The sequence below is a fragment of the Peromyscus maniculatus genome, chromosome 21 (assembly GCF_049852395.1).
Source record: "Peromyscus maniculatus bairdii isolate BWxNUB_F1_BW_parent chromosome 21, HU_Pman_BW_mat_3.1, whole genome shotgun sequence".
Lineage (NCBI taxonomy): Eukaryota > Metazoa > Chordata > Mammalia > Rodentia > Cricetidae > Peromyscus > Peromyscus maniculatus.
Window position 1 is genome coordinate 6,854,139 of NC_134872.1, and position 18,660 is coordinate 6,872,798.

Sequence of the window (18,660 nt, forward strand, 5' to 3'; positions counted from 1 at the left end):
CTGGCTGTTTGCTGTTACATGTCCTAGGTCATGACTGGCACTACTGTGTTCTATCCTATGTTAATCGCCCAGACTAAGACTGTCTCTGTCCCAGGTTGCTTGTGGTCCCCTTGCTCTAATCACCTCCTCTGTGGCATTTTCCCACCTTCCTCTTACCTAACCCGGATGTCTTCCACTGCTGCATTCTTCAGGCCGGACACTGCACATCTGTGACTGGAGTGGCCACCCTCCTGCCCTCCTTCTGTACCTGTTGGTTCTTGGGCTGCCCGACAGCGTGCTTGGGGCTGTGTGTCTTTCCTCTACTGTGGGCGGTATGGCTATTTCGGAATAGTGATTCCAGACTGGGTGATGCTGGTAATGTAGAGGATATCTAGGAATCTGTGTTTCGCGTGAGAATGGTGTGGTGTGAAATAAGCTTGCTAAATTGCCATCTTGGCTATTGGATGGCTGTTCTGCCCCTTATGATAGAATACTCTGGTCTAATTGTGTTCATCCCAGATGAGAGCTTGAGTTCTCACGTTTCCGATAAAACTCTCCATCGTCCTGTCTTACTAGTACTGCTCTGAGCTGTCCCGCACCATCTGTGTTAGTGCCCTCCTGGGCCAGACACCCCTCTGGATGCTTTAGTACGACACAGAACAAGGCATAACCTTGTTGACTTGCTTGCCTCGAACATGGTACACACCAGTGATACGGCACTTTTAAAGAAGGAAATTAGGTACTATGTTACCAGACTGCAGCAAAAAAGGAGAGTTAGGAGTGTAAGCCAGAGGCTTCGGATAGAGTGCTAAGGATAAGCCTTCTTGAGGGTGCGTACTTTGTACAAAATACTGAAGTAGAGGGCAGGCAAGACGGCTCAAGGGTAAAGGTGCAGGTGCTCACTGCACAAGCCTGACCTGGCTTCAGTCCCTGGAGCCCCCTGTACAGGTAGAGAATGGGCTCCACAAAGTTGTCCTCTGCCCTATACACACACAGCTAATAAATAGTAGTTGTTGTTGTAAAGGAATTCAGCCCATGGTTATCTAGAGGAAGCACGGCCCAGGCAGATCAACAGGCAGTGCAGAGACCCTGAGGCAGAAGACGCGTGCTGTATCAGAGCTCGAGTGGGAAGCCCAGTGTGCAAGTCCGAGGTGACTGGAGCAGGACACCTGACTGGAGGGTTTCTCTGTCTACTCTGAGGGAGCGAGGCTGTGTGACCTGACTCTGTGGTGAGCCTGGTGGTTAGGTTTTCAGCTCCTGCAGCTGATTTAAGCCCTGTTTAAGTACGGAAGACATGCTCTGCCTTGTTGTAATTGCTCCGAATAGAGCCAGTAGTGGTGGGGATACCGGCTCGAACAGGAGGGTTGGTTTGGTTTGGAGCCTTCATTGTACTGTGCTTTCAGAAGGCACGGGAGGGGCGGATCTTGACAACTGAGTGTCGCCCAAGCAGGACTCAGGAAAGGAGGCTCAGGCTAGAGCCTGAAGATTGCCAATCCTGAGTCCCCCCAGTGCTGGCCCAGTACATCTCTGATTGGTTTCACTAGGGGATATGTGAGGAGCCACCTTAACAAGAGAGAAGCAAGATTGGAATCAGACTGTAAAATCATCTTTTGGCCTTCAGTTTATAACATAATCTCACTTAATCTTTTAAAGATGAGGTATTGGATAGCTTTCCAACTACAGTGCACTACAGCCTTCCTTAATTTATTTTAGGAACTTCCTGTTTAGTCCAGTGATACCATCAGGCGTGTCTTCTCAAATGTCATTAGTATACTCGCCGGAGTCAAATCCTGTAGAGATGTGTGACTCTAGTAGCGCCCCTTTCGGACTGTCCGTCTTGCTTTATGGTGCTGGGGTGCAACCAGCCTTGATTTTGAGTTCATCTGCACTTGTCCATCCGCATCCTGCTCAGGTCTGAGAAGTGACCGTCTTCCCTAAACAGTACTGGGCGGTGCTTGCTCCTGTCCTGTGTTGTATGATTTGCTTTGGAGCCCCCTTTCATATGTGAGCTGAAATTGGATACTCGATGGTCATAGATTGATCTTGGACCTTGTGGAAACAGCAGGAAAAGAAACAGTAATAACAATTCTACTCGGTGGTGCTTTCGTTGACTTCACTGTACCCTGGAGTAGTGTGGTGCTCCTATGGAAATGACTAATGGTGTGCTGGTACAGTGGTTCACAGTCTCACCCTCCTAAAGGTGCCTGTGGTGATAAAACGCATCAGAAGCACCGCACCCACTATGTGGATCTCCGAGATAATCAGGTACAGTTGTGTGTGGTAGAGAAAGGGACTGAGAGTTATACAGGGGTGGTACATTCTATTCTGTGTGCTGTATGTTCGTGCTGTGTGGTTGCAGAAGCATGTGCACTGGGCTGCATATATGGAGGTCAGAGGTCAACTTTGGGGAGTTGGTTCTTCTCCATCCACCGTGGGTCCTAGGGATTGAATTTAGGATTTCATGGTGAGTGCTTTACCCACCGACTCATCACAGTGGCCCTGTTCAGCATTCTTAACATTTATCAGATTAGATGCCAGTTTGAGGCTAAAAATAGACAGTTCCTAAAGCAGCACTCAGGAGGGTGAGTCAGAAGAATGTCCAGGTCAAGGCCAGCCCTTAGTAATGAGACCCTGTCTGTCTCAAAAGCTCAGTAAGAGTGTCTGCCGGCATGCACAGAACACTGGGTTCAATCCTCAGCACTACCAAAAATGAATGGCTGGGATTTGGAGGGGGTGGTGTGCTCTTGACAGTCTTTCTTCATTAAGTATTAAGGAACAGAGAAATTGTCTAGAGATAGGTACCCTGCATTATTGTAACTTCTGTCAGATGTTAACATTTTATTAGTTTGTGTATGCATGTGTGCATGTGGGTAAGTTTTCATGCCATACAGCATGCATGTGGCGGCCAAGGAATAACTTTCAGGAGTCAGTTCTCTCTCCACAGTGTGGGTCCTGACCATGGACTGGCCTCTGATTATATTCTTTGAGACTTGGAACATCACTGAAATAAAAACTACCTTGATGAAAACACTTCGAAGAGTATAATTTACTCTTTATATTTTTGAGAATTACATTATGTGTATGTTAGAGGATATGTATCTGGAGCTGAATTACAAGCAGTTGTGAGCTACCTGACATGGATTCTGGGAACTGAACTTAGGTCCTCTGGAGAGCAGGAAGTGTTTCCACTGATGAGCCATCTCTCCAGCCTCCTAATTCACTCTTTAAATTACATGGAGAGCTCATCTTTTTCCTTAAGGCAGTGTAAACACACGGGTTTTAGGAAATCAGCTAAAATCTCACTTTAAAGTCACACCTAGCCCAGGTGCCTCTGATCTTCATAGGATAGCAGAGCCCTGAGCATTGTGAGAAGCAGCTGAGCTTTGGCTCCTGGGGGAGAAACACCTGCCCTCACTCACAGACGCAGCCTGTGGTTCTGCTCTGCTCTTGATGTGCCCGTGCCGGCTGCTGCGGTAATGGAGGGGTGAAGACATTGGGTCTGGAATCTCTGTGGCAAACCTGCTGAACTTGAATGCAGTCACTCCCCATCGTACCACATAAAGGCAGGGTGACAGGTCAGCACCACACCTGTGGGAAGCTCTGGACCGCCCTGTTCCTGCTTCCTCTAAGGGTAGTACCAATAAACACCCTTTTGCTAGTCATTCCTGAAAAAAAGAGAATTACACTTTGAAAATCTAAGGGCATGCCTGTTTTAAAACTTACAACATAGGACTAGAGAGATGGCTCAGCGGTTAAGAGCACTGGCTGTTCTTCCAGAGGACCCAGGTTCAATTCCCAGCACCCACATGGCAGCTCACAACTGTCTGTAACTACAGTTCCAGGGGATCGGATTCCCTCACAAAGACATGCAGGTCAAACACCAATGCATATAAAAATTAAATTAAAAAAAAAAAAACCCTACAACATAGATTTACAATGAGGTAAAATAAAAATACAATCCTTTATTATTAGTTAGACTGTGTATTTCTCCTGCAAAAATAGGAACACTGTTGGGGCTGGGGTGTGGCTAGAGGGCTTGCCTGGCGTTCCTGAAACCCTGGGTTTGATCTCCAGCACTGTGGTGTAGCTGTGAAGAGACGCTATGACCAAGGCAGCTTAGAGGCAAGCGTTTAATTGGGGGCTTGCTTACAGTTTTAGAGGGTCCATCATTATGGCTGGGGGTGGGGAGTGTTGATGTGAGCTTTTGAAACCTCAGAGTTCACCTCCAGTGACACCTCCTCCAACAAAGACACACCTCCTATCTTAGTCAGGGTTAATTTTGCTATGCCGAAACACCATGACCAAAAGCAACCTGGGAGGCGGGGCGGTATTTTACTCACGGTTCCATACCATCCAAAGCAGCAAAGGCAGGAACTCACGCAGAAACCTGGAGGCAGGAGCCGATGCAGAAGCCGTGCAGGAGTGCTGCTGACTGGCTTGTTCCTCATGGTTTGCTCAGCCTGCAAACCATGGGTTCTTACTGAACCCAGGACCACCAGCCCAGGGATGGCCCCACCCACAGTGGGCTGGGCCCTCCCCCATCAATCACTAATATAAAAAACGCGGTACAGGTTTGCCTACAGCCCAATCTTAAAGGAGGCATTTTCTCAGTTGAGGCTCCATCCTCTCTGATGATTCTAGCTTGTGTCAGCACTGCATAAAAGTGGCTAGTGCACCTCCTCGTCCTTCCCAAACAGTTCCACTGACTGGGACCCAGCCTTCAAATACAGGAGCTGTGGGGACCATTCTCACTCAGAACTCCACAGTGCAGTCATCATCCTATCGTGGAGGAAGGAGAGGCAGGCATCAGGGTCATCTTTGACTTAAGTTTGAGGTGGCCTCGGCTACAGGAGACTTGTCCTAGAAAAGAGAAGACAAAGAAGACTGCCCACAGTGGCCCGTGTGTCTTTGTACTTTCCATCTTTGCTATTTTCTTTCCTTCCCAGAACCTGGAAAAGCAGGAGTGGGTATAAATGTGGTGAGATTAGATTGCCAACTTGCAGGTCATTGTGTGCTTGCTGGGTGTTCTTTCCCAGACTGTTATGTGACTCCTCTTCTGTCTCTAGGTACCTGGTGACCCATCTCATGGGGGCAGACCTGAACAACATCGTCAAGTGTCAGAAGCTTACTGATGACCACGTTCAGTTCCTCATCTACCAGATCCTCCGAGGGCTGAAGGTACAGGCAATAGCAGTGTCCTGTGGGGAAAGAACTCTCCCTTCTTTTCCATCTAGTAAGGACTTAGAACAGACAGTTTTCTTAGGAAAAACGTAGAAGAGTTAGAGTCAAACAACCCTGCTGCTCTTGTATTTCCTAGACCACATATTACTATAAAGCAAGTCCAAGTGTTGTGTCATCCATTCCTTTGATTCTTCAGTCTGAATATCCAAGAGAAGGGAACTGTTAGCCATACCAAAAACTTGGTAGCTTCTTGATAGCACCTGGTGTCTGATTAGTGTGCTTTGAGGCTTTAAAACGTTCCTCAGGCCTGCGCTGGTCTTTATATTCCCTCTCAGGACTTGAGAGAGAGAAAGGAAGACCACTGTGGGCATCATGATGAGTGCCCCATCCAGGGTTGTAGAGTGAGGTCTTTGTGGGGAGAGGTGCTCTTCGGGGAAGCTACTCTAATTGTAGGAGGGGCTGGTAAGCTGCTTTAGAATTAAACCACCTTGGATACTTAGCACATCATAACTCTTACTGAGGTCATCGTGGAGAAAAGAGGGTGACAGCTCCGGAGGTGGAGTGGGGGTGACAGTGTAATGGCCTGAGGAGTGACAGCCCACGGTGAGCAGGGACAGTGCTCACTGCCAGGGAGACCACGGCAGACGTGCTGTCAGGTGTGACATGGGAAGGCTGGCAGTGGTTTTCGTTCACCTCACTTTCTTCTCTTTTGCAGTATATACATTCAGCTGACATCATTCACAGGGTATGTACTGTGCCTTAAATGATGATTATTTTGACGGTGTGAGCCGGGCTAGAGGGGTGGCATCTAGTTGAGATCTCAACCTTGAGTTTTAACTGTGGAAATAGTGATTGACCGCGACGTTGCTCTCAGTGTAGACTGGTAAAGGAGCACCTACCTTTGTGTCCCTGCTGAAGGAAGGGGCCTTGGCTCGGACACTGACTATAGCGTGGAGGTCTTCTGTGGGTCTGCATCCTCTGCACCTGTCAGGGGGACTGTGTATCATCAGGCTGATACTGTCCCTCTACTTGCTTCCTAGGACCTAAAGCCTAGTAACCTGGCTGTGAACGAAGACTGTGAGCTGAAGGTAAGAAAGAAAACATGGAATTGTTTGCGTCCCTTGGCCGTTCCTTAGCTGACCAGCTAGCTGACTTAGAGAAAATGATTCATAAGCCATGACTTTCAGTCTCAAAAGCCATTTGTCCTCAGGAATATCAGACTCTGGAACTTGGAACTGTTGGCTAACTAAGCAAGCTGTTTAAATGGCCTTGGAAGTAGGTTTCCGGTGGCACACGCCTTTAGTCCAGCACTTGGGAGGCAGAGGCAGGTGGAGTCTGAGTTCAGGACAGCCTGGTCTACAGATCAAGTTCCAGGACAGCCAGGGCACACAAAAGAAGCCCTGGGGGGGGGGGGGTGTAGAAATACAACATGTTAATTGTGGTAAAGGGTATTATAATCTGAATGGCAATTAAGCGTTCCTAAAACACCTAAAACATTAGATAAGCTTCTAAAAAGAAAAATGGCAGAAACTTAGTGATTCAAATAAGACATAGGTGAATTAGCTGTCTGTAAAAGGTAAGTAGTAGTACTATTTTTTTAAATGAATTTTTGGAAAAAAATAACATGCAGGGGGCTGTAGAGATGGCTCATTTGCCAGCACCCACATGGTGCTCTTAACCACCTGAATCTAGAGGACCTGATGCCCACTTCTGTCTCTGTGGGCATTGCATGCATAGGGTACACAGCATACATGTAGGCAAAATACCCATCCACATAAAATTTAAAAAAATGGAAAAAAAAGTGCAGTAAATACCCCCATTTTAAATTCACCTTTTTTAGGTTCTAAGGTCCATGTAACTACTCCAGTTATAACATAGTAATCGCCATAACTTCAGAAAGTTCTGAGTGTCCCCTCCTAGTGACCTTCACCCTCACCCTGATCCAGGCAGCCACTGGTACGATTTTTGACTCTGAATTACTCTTTTGTAGTGTTTCATACAAATGGAATCCTGCAGAATCTTACACATGACGGTGTTACAAGTATTGAGTTCTCCGTCTCTGTGTCAGTGTTTTCATCCTGTTGCCACTAGTGTCCCGTTTCCTAAGCACACCAAAATGTGTAGCCTTTCTTCCTGTTAATGGGCCTTGGAGTCTGTCTGCCGTGTGTTTGAAGTCACAACTGCAACGCCCACTTAGTGAGCGCAGTACCGTAAGGTTGCAGAACCTGCCTGTTCCTGTGCCTGACTTCTGCTCTTGCCCTCAGATCCTGGATTTTGGGCTGGCTCGGCACACTGATGATGAGATGACCGGCTATGTGGCTACCAGGTGGTACAGGGCCCCTGAGATCATGCTGAACTGGATGCACTACAACCAGACAGGTGTGCTGCTCCCGTCACCTGCCCAGGGTGGGCCCGCGTGGGGAGGGGCCCTGCTCCCGTGGCTTCCAGATGACTCAGGGCTGGGTCTTCACCACAGGGGAGTGGGTGGACAGCTCAGTATTCCCAGGAGATCCACGTTCACCAGTAAGAAAGGTTTGCCCTTTGTGAGACGTTTGCTTCGTTTATCTTAATTATATTCTGACTTACACAACCTATGGAGCCCTTCGTTTAGTGGGTGACAGTTTTAATAAGCTTATTTATCTCTATAAAAAAAATTAGTTGTTGAACCTCGGGTGTCTTAAATGTGGATTTGAGTCTTTCACTCCCGGTTAGAGTCCCATTTGTGGCCATGAATGTGAATAGAAACCACGTCTGTGCTTGTGTTCTCATTACTATTCCAGTGGATATTTGGTCCGTGGGCTGCATCATGGCTGAGCTGTTGACCGGAAGAACGCTGTTCCCTGGTACAGACCGTATCCTTTAACGCGTTTGGCCCTGCCTCCCCCCAGCTGTGCTCTGCTGTCGTAGATGTGTGTCCCTTACTCGTTTGTGGGCGAGACCCGGGCCCTTGCTTCAGTTCCGGTGTTGCTGTGGAGGTCTCTCCTCTCGTGGAGTAGCTCACCTTGCCAAGCAGACAAGCTTCAAACTCACTTGCCGTCCTTCGGCCGCAAGTCAGAGTAGCCAGTTTGGTCTACTGCAGACCCTGAGCGGGTGTGCACAGCCACCTGTACCTCCGGCTGCGACCCGACTGACGCGCCTGCTGACTCTGGTCCTGTCTGTTGATTGACAACAGACAGCAGAAGCGGGGAGAGGGCCCTGGTGTGTGCTTTGTTTTCCACACAGCACCGTCCCTGGTTAAGCCAGCCCACCCTAGCCTCACACACGGCCCTCTACCTTCAGGGCACCAAGCACCCTGCCTTCTATCTGCTGGGCACATGTTCCATGGCTTAGTGATGATATCGTCCAGTGTGGTCTGGGGGAACTCCGTCTGCTCCGCTTGGGGGAGGATATTTAGATGAGAAATAAAACAGATGCGGAAAAACAGTCTGCAGGAGGGGTTTGCAGAACTTGGTCGACTAGACTGCAGATGGTGTTGGGTGTCACACACCACAGCAGTCGTGCTTCATCGTCAACTGCAGGTTAGCTCGTGCCAGACAGACGCTGCGTCTGTGAGCTCACTTGCTGACAGCTTGAGCTGCTGCTCCTCTCCTGCGACTGTCCTGACCGTGGTCTGTTGGACAGTGTCTTTGGTGCAGTGGAAGGAACCTCTGCTCCTCAGGTGTGCTGTCTGCTCCTCCTCCGCGTGCTGCTGGACAGAGTCTAGCCTCCCCGGGCTTAGCTTGCTCTCCACTCTCCACTCTGGGACTCCACTGCCTAGAACAGCTTCCTCCCCTTGGGGTTCGGTTTACTTGTGTTCCCGTCTAGGCTGAGAGATTAAGAGGTTGCGACCCCTCATGCTGTCCTCTGAGACGATCCTGACGCTGCCCTCTGATCTCTTCCCTCCTTGTGAAGTCTCTCCAGCTCCCCTTTGGCTAGTCTCAGACCACATACCTTCATAGACAGACAGACAGACGGCAACATCTGTAGGGAAACCTCAGTCTCTCACTTTTATAGTCCAGGTATTCACGGGTTAGGGGCCCAGGCTCCAGAATTTAGATTTCAGCCCTTTTACTTCAAATGATGTGGCTCTGGGCCAGTTTTCCAGCCTCGGTGTTGCTCGGTTTCCTTAACATGAGACGGCGTTAGTGTACAGCTCAGAAGGTGGCCGTGAGAATCAGTGCGGGCGCCGAGTTCACCGTGGTGGTGTCTGCCACTCGCCATGGCCACATACTGAGAGAAAGAATTGAAAGGAAGACAGATTGATTTGGGCTCATGGGCTCAGAAGTCTCAGTGCCTGGCGAGGCAGAGCATCGTGGTGGTGGGAGCATGTGGCAGAGGAGTCTGCTCACTTCATGGTGGCCAAAAAGCAGGAAACAGTGAGAGCGGGGGTGTGAGAGGAAAGAAGCCAGGGACAAATACTCCTCTAGGACACACTCCCAGTGACCTACTTCCTCCCACCAGGCCCCACCTCCGAATGTTTCTTGCACCAAAATAGCACTGCCAGCCAGGGACCAGACCTTCAGCAGGAGGCATTTAAGGTCCATACCGTGAATATCCAATCCCTAGCCTCTGAAGGCCATATGCATCTTATAGTGCAAAACGCACTCAGGCCACGTCCAAGTGTCCAGATCCTCTTGAGTCTGAGACTCAAGGCAAACTCTCTGAGCTGCTAGCCCCTGTTAAAAACAGATTATAAAGTTCCAGTATTCAGTGGCATAAATGTTCTCATCCAAAGGTAAGGAAGGACCAGACCAAAGCAACATGAAACACAGCATTAAAATTCTATAGTTCCAGGTCCATCATTGGAGGCTCAGGGTGGTATGAGCTGAGTTCCAAAGGACTTGGGCAGCCCAGCTCCTGTGACCTTGCTGGATGTATCCATATGGCCGGCCTCTCTTGGCTTACTGCCTACAGCTCTGTCACAGTCCACATTCTGGGTACTCACATTGCTGGGGCCTCTTGTATCATCCGCTTCACTCTCATGCCTTCATGAATCATGCTCTCAGGCCACTCGCAAGGAATGCAACTTCTCAGGCTTCCCTTGGAAATCTAGTGGATACCTCTGCCACCCCATAATTCTTGGATTCTGCATGCCTCCAAACCCAGCATCATGTCAGTTGCCAGCTTGGGCAGTAGCTAGGTCTTTCTGGACCATGGCTGCAGTGACCTGTGAGTAGCTCATCACCATGACTTAGTCCTGGGAAGACACTTCCTAAGTGTCCCTTAGTGGGCAGGGGGTTCTCGAGGTGCTCTTTTCTAGGAGTGTTGTGGATGAGTTTACACTTTGCATCCTGGGCCTGCAGTGGTTAGGTCTCTCCAATTTCCAAGGGTCTCTGGTGAGTTTCCTCTCTTCTCTGTACAGAGTTTGGTTTGGTTTGAGCCAGTCTTAGTTTGTAGCCATGCTGACCTGTGTATCTCAGGATGGCTTCAACCTCACAGTGCTCCTCTTGCCTTGGTCTCTTAAATACTAGGTGGCTGTGCCTGGTATTCAGGGCTGGCCACCCAAGCCCTTTGGAACTCAACTCACACCACCTGAGCCTCCAGGGTAGACTTGGAACTGTGGTTCTAAGCTGGACCTAGAACCTAGAGCTCTGTGAGTGCTCAGCAAGCACTTCACCTGCTGAGCACATCTCTAGCCCAGGGAAGTCTCTCAGCAGCTCTGCCAGGCTGCTGTCTTGAGTAAAACTAGGAGGTAACCCACTTGGTTTAGCTGAACTGGGTGAGCTGAGTTAGTTTAGAGACTGCTTCTATTTTTCTTAAGGTCTTGAGTCAGGAAGTTCTCTTCACTGTCTTGTTCTGATTTCCAGAGCTCCTTCAAGGACTCTGGAGATCATGCTGACCCCACAGCAGCCAGGCTCGAGGGCCTGAGGCCATGCGCGTGAGGTTTACAAGCGGCTCACAGTGACCGCCTGCAGGCCGCCTCTCTGCTGGGGTTCAGTTCCTCTGTGGGTTGTGTTTACCTCTTTAGTCATTGTGCCTTTGGGACTGACGGTCTTCTAGCTGAGAACTGCCCGGTGGGACTTTGGAGGCATTGTGGATGTGTTTTGTGTGTGTGTTGTTGATTCATAGTCATGAGCCTGTGTGGTTTATGTAATCTGATGACTGATTGGAGTTTTCTGGGAAAGTGTATATAATGTAAAACTCACTACTTTAACTTCTATTGTGATAAGATTTCCATTAACAAAATTAACCTCAACAATTCTAAACTTCATAACTTAATAGCATTAATTATGTTCGTGACGTTGGACAGTCATTGCCACTAACTACTATGCTTGTGACTCTCGAAGACCCTTCCATCTGGCTTAATAAGAGTGTTGATATTAATTGTGTAAAGAATAAGCCCTTCTCTAGAAGCCTGACTGACTCTGAATCACATGAGTTCAGCTGACAGAACTTAATAGCAAAAGAAGGAGACTTCAGACTGTCTCACCAGGTGGAATCCTAACTTTTTCCAGATGCCACCAGTTTTGAAATGTGTGAGTGTTAGGTATTGGAATCACTGATGCCCGGTACTTCAGCTTAAGAACAGTGATTTATGTAGCCTTTTCCTTATGTGTATCCAATATAGATGATATATTTTTCTACCAGTGATTACAGCCTTGGCTTGTGTGAAGAGACACCATGACCATGACAACTCTTATAAAGGAAACATTTAACTGAGGCTGGCTCACAGTTTCAGAGGTTCAGTCCATTATCATCATAGTAAGACATGGCTGCATGCAGGCAGACCTGGTGCTGGAGAAGGAGCTGAGATTCCTACATCTTGATCTGTAGGCAACAGGAAGTGAACTGGGCCATACTGGGTGTAGTCTGAGCATAGGAGACCTCAAAGCCCAGTCCCCCAGTGACACCCTTCCTTCTACAAGGCCATACCCGCTCCAGTACAGCCCCACTCCTGTGGCCCCACTCCCTATGGGGCCGTTTTCTTTCAAACCACCACAGCTTGTTACTTTCCTTTCCTGTGTAATCAGGTAAATTTCCTTTGTGTGTGGAAGCCCCTCCCCCTTTACAATGGACAAGTTACTCTTAAGATGTGAACTGTAGGATGGAGAGATGGCCCAATAGTTAGGAGCATCCGCTGCTCTTCTAACAGACCCATGCTCAAATCCAGCATGATGGCTCACCATCATGGGTACCTCCAGTCTCAGGAATCCAGTGTCTTTTGGTCTCTGTGGCCACCAGGCATGTACATGATGCAGATATGCTCACAGGCAAAATGCTTGTACACATAAAATAATAAAGATTTTTTAAAAAGACATGAATGATTGGGGCTGGAGAGATGGCTCAGAGGTTAAGAGCCCGACTGTTCTTCCAGAGGTCCTGAGTTCACAACCATCTGTAATGAAATCTGGCACCCTCTTCTGTATACATAATAAATAATTTTTTTAAAAAAAAAGACATGAACAAGAAGGTGCAGGCGGTCGCTGGGTCACACTCACACCTCGGTTGCTGCTCTGACCTATATAATGTCCTCAGTGTATTAGATCATTCTCAGTGCAATGGTGGTCCTTTCTTCTTTCCCAAATGTGCAGACTCACATTGAACCGTGTGTCTGCTCTATGCAGATGATGAACTGTGTGGGTGGCTAACCAAGCCCACTGCAGTGCCCGCAATATCATCTCTGCCCATCGCTTTGCGCTGTTGGTTTCCTGTATTTTCCTCACTTTTTGTTGTTCTTCTCTTAAACTCAGGGAGGACTACATGCTAGGCAGGTACTGCGCCACTGAGCTGCGTCTCCAGAACTCTTCCTCGTTTGTGAAGAGAGAGATGGCCCGGGGGGTTATGAGCTCCACAGCAGCCCTTCCTGTAGAGGACAGGACTGAGTTTCCAGCGCCCATGTCAGGCATCTCACAACTCCTGTGCCTTCAGATCCTTCAGCCTGTCTGCACACACAGACATAAATACATAAATTTAAAAAAAAAGAGAGAGAGTTTCTGATGCCAGGCATGATATCGCATACCTTTAAGCCTAGCGTTGCGGAGGTAGAGGCCTGTTCTAACATAGTGTGTTCCAGTCCTGCCAGGACTCACAGTGAAACCCTTTCTCAAAAAAGGAAAAAAAGCAAGTGTCTTAGGAAATGGTGAGGGAGAAAAGTATTTTATGAGATTATTATTTGCCCTTTGTCCTTGAAAATGCATTTTCTTAGGAAAGGGTAGATGTCCCATGTTTGTCAAAAAAAACTTAGGGCTATTTATGTGTGCCAGTGAAAATGACTGTGTCCACACAGTCCAGAAGAGAAGGCAGCAGGCCGGGTTCCACTGAAGCCTGTCCTGTCTTGTCATTAGAGAGACTTCCTTCCCTCCCGGAGTCTTGTTCAGCCAGGCATGAGAGTACACACCTGTGACCCCAGCACTTGGGAGGCTGAGGCAAGGGGATTTCTGTGAGTTTGAGGTCAGCCTGAGTTACATTAATTATCTAGTTATCCATTATCCTTTCCCCTTACCTGTTTAAACATTCTACCCTCGGCATCTATTACAGAGAACTTGATCTCAAAAGTAACCTTGGGCCTAAATTGTCTTTTCCTTCTTATTTTTGTAGAAAGACTCAGGGAATGGATGAGTTAAAATGTGGTATTGCATCCCAATTGAAATGCATTTGGAACATGCCTTCTGTGTAGGGAAGAAGGGCTGCACAGGTGTGAGGGCAGCCCACCGTGGGCCTGGGGGCTGCGACGAGTTCCGCTGCGCTGCGGCGGGGCGTGTTAGGATTGACAGATTTGGTGGTGGTGGCGCTGCATGCTTTGCTTTTCTTCGTGTCACGTCTTTCTGCTACTGAGGCGGTTTCTCTTTTCTAGTGTATTTACTACCTTCAACTCCCAGGTTGTGAGACAGCGACTCCATCCACAGCCCTCCACACTGGCGAAACACTTCAAACACGAAAAGCCGCAGTCTTCGTGTGTGTGTGTGTGTGTGTGTGTGTGTGTGTGTGTGTGTGTGTGTGTGTGTGTAAGTTTTGCATAGAATGTGTGGTTCTGGGTTTGGAGGATCAGGCAGTGATGGCACACACCTTTAATCCCAGCACTCGGGAGGCAGAGGCAGGCAGATCTCTGAGTTTGAGGCCAGCCTGGTCTACAGAGTGAATTCCATGACAGCCAGGGCTACACAGGGGAACCCTGTCTCGAAAAACCAGCAACAAAAAAGAAAAGAAAAGCATATTACAGCAAGTCTCCAGGTCACCAGTGATTGTCAGCCTGGGTGTGCCAGGCACAGTGCTGGGGAGGGAGATGGCACCACCCTGCCCTCCCAACCAGAGTGGTCAGGCTGAGCTGACAAGGAGTGGTGGCCACGCTGACTGGAAGGAATCTTCCTCTGGTGGAAAAACAAGGTGGAGTGGGTAATAGAGGTCTAAATAAATTACTGGGGAGAAAAGTCAAGCATGAATTAGAACTCCAGATAATTAAATTGCTGTGCACATGCCAGTAACCCCAGTTCCTGGGAATGGAGGGAGAAAACTCAGGAATTCCAGGTCACCTCAGACACATAGTGAGTTTGAGGCCAGTCTCCAAAAAAGCATGTCCAGAAGGACTTCCTGTCTGCAGGAGGGGAAGGAGAGTAGAGACTGTCTTTTCTAGTGTGCAGAAAGAGGCTTGGAAGTGCCTGGACCACTGGCTGTGATTGAAGCATCTTGCCCGTTCTAGAATAGTCCTTTAGATAAGCAGAGGTGGTTTGGTGGCAGATCACAGAGGGGCGTGAGTGTGAAGCTGAGGAGTCCCTCAGGGTGTTCGCCCTGAGAGTGTTCCTACATGCAGACAAGGGAGAAGCTGTGGAGCGGTCTGCCTGCTGGGGAGTGAGCTCCAGTGTCAGGAAGGCTGCATGTTCTGTTCCTCAGGGCAGCTAGGAAACAACCAGACTCCACCTTCCCCAAAGGGAACATGAAGCTGGCCTCTCTTCAAGACAGCAGGAAATGCAGCTGGTTAGGAGACCTATACTCAGTCAGTCACTTTATGGAGTTCTGAGGCATACATTGTAAAACCCTGTCAGGGAGTTGGAAGAGTATTTCCTGCTGTGACACACTTCATCTTGCTGTAGCTACTCAAATCCCATGTTCCTGGAGAATAGAAATGTGAATGGAGCTAGATTCATGTAAATGGAGTGACTTTTCTATCTGCAGGAAGATCCTCTTGTCTCCACGGAGTGAGTCGGTGTCCATCTCACCCTCCCTCTGGCCCCACCCAGAGGAACCAGCTTTAAACTTCACTCAGAGCACCCCATTTGACCATTTGCTATAGCAGGTTTTGTTAGTTTTTTTTTTAACCACTCTAACTTCAGAAATATCTTATGTGAGTGGACTTGCTTCTGGTTTGCCTCGGTTTTCTGTAAGATGCGGTTGCTGGGTCTGTTGGTTCATTTTTTCTTAAAGGGCCAGATTAGCAACTGTTGCAGGCTTTGTGAACTGGGAACTGTGAGAGTGGCTGTAACCAGTGTGTAAACAGCAGGCACACAGCCTTGCTGGACTCCAGGAAAACTTCATGTATAAAACAGGCAGCAGGCTGCACCTGGCTGTCACCTTTCTAGAATTTTCTCCTGTTTAAGGAGGTTTTTTGTTTGTTTGTTTGTTTGTTTTTTCCTAAGTCAAGATGCTGTCTAATTGCATAGGCATTTCCTATGACTAGGCAACTGTGGTTTGCAGAGCTGTTCTCATTAGTAAGTTATGCTATCTTGCCTCTATGTGCAAACCAAATCAAGAATATTTTCGTCTGTTCTATCTGCACCGTAAGTGTTGTGTGTACCTTTTATGTACCAGATGATAATCTAGAAATTAGGGGTAGAATATGGATGATGGCATGCATCTGTCACCCAACACTTGAGAGGAAGAAGCAGAAGGATCCTGAGTTCAAAGCTAGTCTGGGCTGAATAGGCTGCAAAATAAACGAGCTGCTTCCCACCCAAGAAAGTAACTGGGGATAGATGCCATACACTCCTGGCCTTGTCTGTCTGTGGACTTGGTGGAGGGACAAGGTCCAACAAGCTCACAGACAATTCCCAGATGCACGCTATGGTGTCATTGAACACAGTGCTCAGAGGGATAAGGATGTTCTTAGGTAGAGTATCGGAGGTTGGGAGGGGATTTTAGAGTGTTAGGTGGAGAAAGGGTCCAGTCCTGCAGAGCCTGGTGGGGTCAGGCGGCTTCCTCCTCCTGATCATCAGCATAGGTCTGAATAAGCTGTTTAGATGCTCACAGAAAACATTAAAGGCCAGTGAACAAGGGGAGTGTTTGATCTTCTGGTGGACACATGCTTATTTGTTCTGAGTAGACAGCAAGGTGCAGGATGCCAGAATGAATATCCTGAGCCCTTTGCCTTTATGCTTAAAGCATTTAGTGTGTGAAGTTTGCTAAACCTTTGCGTTCATAAGGTTGAAGCCTGGTGTACTCAAATTTATTGCTCCACCCTTGACAGAAGCCACTGTGTGCCCTCTGCCAGCTGGCTGTCCCTCATGCTCTGCCTTGTAGAGGGGTGGGGGAGGTCTCCAGAGGGCACTTTTCCGAGGGCAGGCTTGGGGTCAGAGCAGGCCTCCCCACTGTCGGATTGCAGACTCACTAGGTCACGCCTTAGGGGAATAGTCACAAATAGACTGCACAGCTGTGCTCCACCGCTGGGCCTCCTGCCGTCCTTGCCAGCACCCTCTGCTCAGCTGGCTCCTGGTGCCGGGGTGGAGGTGAGGTGCAGGCTGGGCCCGTGGACGAGTGGCGCAGCTTGTGTGTTTTTCTCTGCTGTCTCAGACCCAACCACTGTGCTTTACTTCTGCTGTATGATGTTGACAGATGTGTGTGTGGCGGCATTTTGAACCTTCATACAGGAGGAGCGTGCCCTGGAAGTACAGCCCTGCAGAAGCCTTCCACCTAGGATCTTTCACCATGTTGGCCTTGTTTGGGGGTTTTAATTTTTGTTGTTGGAATGTTTTGTTTGTTTGTTCTGTTTTATTTTGTTCATTATTGTTTTTCCACTTTTATTTTGTCCCGACATTTTCCTTTATAGTCCATCATTAGATATTGATCAGTTGAAACTCATTTTAAGACTCGTTGGAACCCCAGGGGCTGAGCTTCTGAAGAAAATCTCCTCAGAGTCTGTGAGTTAATGCCTTGATTGTAATTCCTGCCCTATCGGGGATCCTCTGCCACTTGCCTTCCATCACTCTGCACTTTGACCTTTGAATGTTTGTAAGCGTGTGTGGTCCGTGTGCTGACTTCTGAAGTATACGTGTGTATGCACACATGTGAGCCTGCATGTGCCTGCTTGCATGCATGAGTGTGTTCTATTCTGTCTTTATCTGGGTGTGGACTTAAAATCATGGGAACCCCTTTGGGGCAATTGTATGCTAATAAAACTGAGAGCTGAGATTCCAGTTCATTCAAGAGATTAATGGGAAATGTGTGTCTGCTCCTGAGCCCTGACTTCTCTGAAGTTGCCCACACTTTCAAGCTCTTCTCATTTCCTGCTGAGTCTACTCTCTGAGCACTTAGCATGTGCTAGTCTGACTTCACCTCTGAAGGGTTACCTGCTCTTCACTTCCGTCGGGGGGGGGGGGGGGGCGGGCGGAGAGGCCTATGTAGGGTGTCCTCCCATGGGGCTCCTGTTCCCACCCTCGGACCACACAAAGCAGCTTGCTCCACTCCTGACAATCTGCAGATGGCTCTGAGCTCCTCCAGGGACCTTGGTCAATACAGTGACACCATGAGGGGGCCACTTAGAACTCATGCTTTCTCCATGGAGGCCTAAGAGGGTGACTCTGTGTTTAACTGTTGGTCACTTTCTGAGGTCAGAAACTTTGAGGAGGCTAGGAAAGCCCCCCCCCCTTAGGGAAGTAAACTGAGGAGCCAAGCCCCGCCCTCCTCAGTCCTCCTCCCACCACTTCCTGATACAAGGAAGCAGGAGGCAGGCGGCCAGCACATGGGTTCCTCGCCTGCGAAGATGAGAACCCAGCATGTGGTGTGTGGCTGCACATAAAGACCTGTGGAGCTCAGAACAGCTTTGAATTTCTGTTCCGAGGGGTGTGAAAGGGTGTGCTGAGCCCATTTCATTGTCTTTCATTTACTTGTTTAAGATAAGGAAGTGAAAACCCAGAAGCTGTGACTTGCCTGAGTCATGCTTTGAGTCACTGGGCAGAGGCAGTTGATCTCAGATGTTCTGGTAATGGGAGCTAATCATCTCATGCACTTGCACATTATTCTGAAAGTCGCTGTCAGAAGTATTGACCACAGCCAAAGAGTGCTTTTGAAATGCAGAACCTGGGAATGGAGAGCCAAAGACAGGAGGTGGTGTCTAGAAAAGACAGGCTTTGGGTTTGTTTTAGTGTGTTATAAAGAATGGCTGGTAAGAGGACCGTGGGGCAGAGTGGATCTTGGGAAAGGAGCTCGGCCAGATAGAGAACCCTGCAGAGGTGGCCCATCCTTCCCGGCCTGGCGCTGCTCTCAGCAGCTCCGCATCCCTCCCACCCCCCACACCCCCCCTCCACCCCCCCCCTCTGCCTGTGGGTGTGTGCTGAAACCCACATATGGGAAAGGTAATGCGCGCCCATCACT

The 18,660-nt window shown here is 48.7% G+C and overlaps 1 protein-coding gene across 2 annotated transcripts in view; it reads left to right on the forward strand.

The window, feature by feature from the left end:
• Nucleotides 1-18,660, forward strand: part of Mapk14 (mitogen-activated protein kinase 14) — a 63,696-nt gene that overhangs the window by 33,714 nt on the left and 11,322 nt on the right. The window contains exons 4-9 of one of the 2 annotated variants that reach the window (XM_006983103.4): nucleotides 5,046-5,157; nucleotides 5,876-5,905; nucleotides 6,201-6,248; nucleotides 7,425-7,539; nucleotides 7,941-8,012; nucleotides 17,128-17,207. In XM_006983103.4, the coding sequence (XP_006983165.1) occupies nucleotides 5,046-5,157; nucleotides 5,876-5,905; nucleotides 6,201-6,248; nucleotides 7,425-7,539; nucleotides 7,941-8,012; nucleotides 17,128-17,207 (457 nt within the window). The remainder of the gene's footprint in view (nucleotides 1-5,045; nucleotides 5,158-5,875; nucleotides 5,906-6,200; nucleotides 6,249-7,424; nucleotides 7,540-7,940; nucleotides 8,013-17,127; nucleotides 17,208-18,660) is intronic. The other variant, XM_006983104.4, reaches the window with a different exon arrangement.